The sequence below is a fragment of the Eimeria mitis genome, genomic scaffold (assembly GCF_000499745.2).
Source record: "Eimeria mitis Houghton genomic scaffold, Emh_scaff4443, whole genome shotgun sequence".
Classification (NCBI taxonomy): Eukaryota; Apicomplexa; class Conoidasida; order Eucoccidiorida; family Eimeriidae; genus Eimeria; species Eimeria mitis.
In genome coordinates this window covers 1-4623 of record NW_024015383.1, presented here as the reverse complement: position 1 = coordinate 4623, position 4623 = coordinate 1, and the positions used below count along the sequence as shown (strand labels likewise).

Genomic DNA, 4623 nt, shown 5'->3' with positions numbered 1-4623 from the left:
TTCTATAGTATTTAATCCTTTTCATGATACTAGGCCTCTAGAGGCCACACAGAGGAGCTATTGTAGTGCCCGTGCACTACAGCCGAAGACGCCTCTGGCGGGCCCTTCAACGGCCGGGAGGCCCGCCTGTGGTATCTTGGGCTAAATAAAGTGATATAAAAGATATATAAAAGTTGGATTGGCGTTTAAAATAAGCACAAGAACGTCATTTCACGCACTTTCCACCAACCCCCCGCCGGGTGGTCGGCGCTCAATGGCTGCCACTGATGTCTAAGCCCAAAGGCGCCGCCTACTCTTCCTCCTCGGTGCGTACACCGTTGGACAGGACTGGATGGCAGCGTGGCAATGAGCGTTCTAAGGACAGAGAGGACTTCTGGTTGGATAGGGAGGCCTTCTCTGTATTTGCAAGGCAAATAGACACCCCCGCGGTCCGCAGCGGCTTCGCCCTGATGTTGTTGAGCCCCTGCCAGTCCCCTGCGGTCGAGAGCAATGGAAGGCCTCATGGGGGGCCCGGCGGGAGTCGGGGGGCCCCCTATCCCTGCAGCAGCTCTGGGCAACAGTGGCTGCGCCGGTATTGCGAGTTAAAGGGCAATGTCCTCTTTTATGCGCCGCATGCAGAGGCAGCCTTTGAGGGGGCGTATCTGCTTGAGGACTTTGTCTTTCAGAACATTTCTCCCACTCGAGCGCTCGTTATGGGGGTGAGCACTGCATGGACGATATGCACCCGTGCTCTGCTTTCCAGAAGGCAGCTGCTCTAGGTGAGCATATGCACTCTTGTATGCGTACAAACCGGCCGGTGTTTAGCTCTTTTGTGAATTTGTGTATTGCAGATCGTTCCAGAGTTGCCTCTTGCGGAAGGAGAGGGGGAACGGCTGAGACAAGGAGCTGTGCTGGTGGGGAGCAGTCGCCATGATGGGGTGTATGGACGGTATGTGAGGCCTCTTGTGATGCTCCTGGAATCTTCCCGCATTGCTGATGCATGGAAGAGCACTTGCGAGAGTTGCAGCGCAGCAGCGTTGCAGCAGCACGTCCGTGAACTGCAGCACGTGCTGCAGCGGGAACGAGCTGCTGCTTCGAGGGAGAAAGAGGCCACAGCGTTGATAGCCAAGCAGCAAGAGATTGCCCTGAGGGAGACAGAAGGATCGAAGCAAACGCTGTTGGTGCGGTGCAATAGCTGTACCCAGGCGCAGCCCATGTCCCTTTTCCCTTTCAGCTGTATGCACGCTTACTTCCATTACCTGCTAAGCCCAACATTCAGATATCACGACCACCGTTTTCATCGCCTCAGCGCGAACGCCTTTTGCCAAAGCATCTGTGTCACTTCCTATTAGACTGCTGTGGCTTCTGCTGCTGGTGTCTCGTGCTGCAATATGTTGGTGATGCTGCCGGCTACTCTTGCTTCTGCTGGTTCTGGTGTGGGCGTGTAGTTAGAGATAGAGCGTCTGCAGCAACGCAATCAGCGACTTCAAGCAACAGGGGAGGTGACTGAGAAGGCGGCAGCGGAATTCGTTGATCAGAAGATGCACGAAGTGTCTTTCCTCCAAAATGAACTCGCCACGCAACTAGCGGGTACAATTTTCCCTTTCTGTTCCATTTCCGTAGTCGCTCTTCTCCTTTGGTCTGCCTTCTTGCTGGGTGCATTGTTGGCTTCACTTTTTGTGTTTCCGTGTGTTTGTCTTCCCATTGTGGATGGTTCATGTTCTCCGGCGTTTGGGCTTCTAGTTGCTCGCGCTTGTCTTTGCTGCTGCACTTGCAGGCGCCTGCATGCACGCCAGCGGCGCCTGCTTGTCGTCCTGTTGCTGTGTTGACGTGATTTGTGCCGTTGTATTCGTGCGACTGCCTGCTGCGTTAGCCCTTCACAGCGTCCTTGTACTCTGTGTGTTTCACGTGTCCCTGGCTTCTGCTGCCGCTGCGGTTTGTACTGTCAGGTTGTAAGCGCCTTGAGACGGAGATTGTGGAGCTGCGGGAGGCTTTGGGGGCCTCGCAGCAGAAGGCACAGCAGTTGGCGACGGAGAACAGCCGCCTCAACTGCCGCGTCTCGGACCTCCTGGAGGACCTGGAGGACGCGAAAGATAACCCATCCCGCTTTGCCCTTGTGATGAATCGCCTCCGAGCTGCCAATCAGAGGGCAGTCATAGAAAATAAACGCCTCAGGCAAGTGCAAAACACCCCCCGCACTAGGTACATCTCCCTCTGATACACCAACAGTGCAGCGGACACTTCGAACGGCCTCCATCAGACGTGACGCACGTTCGCAGGGGCTGCCAGTGGCATCTAGAAGCCGATGTTAGGCCCGAGGCGAGCGGAGTGGCAGCAGCAGTAGCTCCGGGCCCCACAGCCCGCGCTGCCAGCAGCCGCACTGTCGCCTGTTGCACCAACGTACTGGTATAGCTCTGGNGGGCCCCACAGCCCGCGCTGCCAGCAGCCGCACTGTCGCCTGTTGCACCAACGTACTGGTATAGCTCTGGGTGTGTGGGGAAGCACTGTTCTCTCTCTAGACACGCGACGCAGTTGCTGCTCTGTGGTGTTCGGTTGTGGGTCTGAAAAGATTGCCCGCGGCGTTGGAAGCCAGTCAAGAACCGTCCATGCCCTTTCGCTTCCTTGGCCTCCATGTTTTGTTGCTTTGATTCGCTTGTCCCGCTAGTGTACTTGTCTGTTTTACCGAGCTGTTTCGCTTATTGCTTGCAGGGAGGAGAACATATCATTGACGCAGAATTTCCATCAACTCGAGGACAAATTCAAAGAAAAGGCAAACTACCAGACCCTAATCCCTTCACAGCAGACTCTATGCCTTTAAAGATAATCCCTTTAGCTCCAAACGCTAGACCCTAGACGTCAACAATGCAACGTGCAGGGCGTCACCCCAGTAGCCAAGGCCGCAGGTGCTAGGCCGCCCGTCTAGATTAGGCAATGGAGCTAAGGGGGCGCTCTTGCATGCAATTGACCCTTTCCGTGTTGTTTGTCCGTCTTGAAGGGGGAAGTCTAGAGTCCTGTTGCTGTTGCCGTTGTTGGTGCTAAGGTTGGTGCGCCTGTTGGTGGGGGTGGTCCAGCTGCAGCAACACGCAGGGCCACTGAATGCGTATGCCTGTCCAATTGTGAAGGTGGCGTTAATTCGCCAAGTGGCAGAGATNACGCAGGGCCACTGAATGCGTATGCCTGTCCAATTGTGAAGGTGGCGTTAATTCGCCAAGTGGCAGAGATGGGGGACGCCTTCGACTTGTTGAGGAAGTGGTTGACTTGCAGCGAGCGCAAAGTGGGACTTGCAGCTCACAATCTCATCTTTAGAGGCTTGCTACACACTCGGGAACTTTGGAGAGACAACCCACGTTATAACGTGGGTTGTCTCTCCAAAGTTCCGTGTATTGTTGGAAACTCTGGCTGTGTATTGTTGGGTTACCTTTCTTGCTTTGATTGCTGCGTTCTGCAGATCCGCTACTACGAACAAGGTTACAAATGGTCTTATCAGCAGGAGCAGGAAGAACTCGAGAAGTCAGTTCAATGCTTCTAGCTTAGCGTTTAAGGTTTACGGCATCGGTGCCTCCCTCCGTGGTTGGATACGGAAAAAATCTGGCTTGTAAAAAAGCATAAGAGAAGAGCTAATGTGTTCTTAGTGTTCAGGATTTAGTCCCCTCTACAGCCGCGTGCAGGAGACGGATTTTAGTTTTAAGAGCTTAGGGTTCAAGGCTTTGAGCTTGGGCTGTTATTTGTGCTCTTCTGTGCAGAATAGAGGAGCTCCAGAGAGCCATTAGAGTGGCGGAGGCTGCAGCACGGTCGAGTTATATATCTCACAGGGCCTTCTTGTTGGGCCAACAACTGAAGGCCTGCACAGTNCTGCAGCACGGTCGAGTTATATATCTCACAGGGCCTTCTTGTTGGGCCAACAACTGAAGGCCTGCACAGTTAATCCTTCGCAGCAGGAAGTATATGCTTTCGTCAAATGCGTAAGCAAACAGTATTTGCAGCTAAACGCAAGCAAAGTGCATGCATAATGCATTCACAATGCATGCAAACTCCGTGCACAGAGGTATGCCAGGAATCTCGATGACAAGTTTTTGGATCACTTGTTGGCGTTTGTGTCGAAAGGAGGAATCACAATTGGGAAACTCGTCGAAGCATGGCAGAGGAAACGCGTTTTGCTATTTGAAATACTTGTTTTCCTTTTTTTGCCTACACGGCTGTTATCGCATACCTTTCGTGGATTTGTTTGGGCCTCGATTCGGTTTCTGTGAACCGGCGGTTTGGGATGGGAGATCTCCTTTTGCCACGCTGTTGGCTGTTTTTTTGCACTCACGTTTACATATGTGTTCTTTCGTCTCCACGCATGCCAGCGTGTTTTTATCTGCTGATGTTCAGCTGATTTCTTTTCTGTTTGTTAGTGCGCGTGGATGTTGTTTATGCGTTTGCTCGTTCGCCATTCTAGATTGGCCGTCACTTCCATTTTTGCTTTTGTTACTATGCGCAGACACATGGTTGTTTACCAAATGGTTTGCCTGTTTCCCAGTCGCGACATATTTTTGTTTGTGTTTATTTCTATAGCCGTGCGCTTGCCAGCGTGAAAGTTTTTATATCTGCTTTCTCATGTGCGCTTTTGCACTCATGCAGACACTGGATCGCTTTGGCTGG

General features: G+C 52.7%; 1 protein-coding gene across 1 annotated transcript; it reads left to right on the top strand.

Annotated features, from left to right (window-relative positions):
• Positions 1-266: 266 nt before the first annotated feature.
• EMH_0075210 (Predicted coiled coil protein, related) lies at positions 267-3888 on the top strand (the record flags this gene model as incomplete). Its single annotated transcript, XM_038022722.1, is given in 9 exon segments — positions 267-698; positions 831-1160; positions 1428-1569; positions 1929-2181; positions 2975-3023; positions 3173-3334; positions 3428-3489; positions 3723-3830; positions 3834-3888. Coding segments are annotated over 9 exon segments (1593 nt in total).
• Positions 3889-4623: the final 735 nt, after the last annotated feature.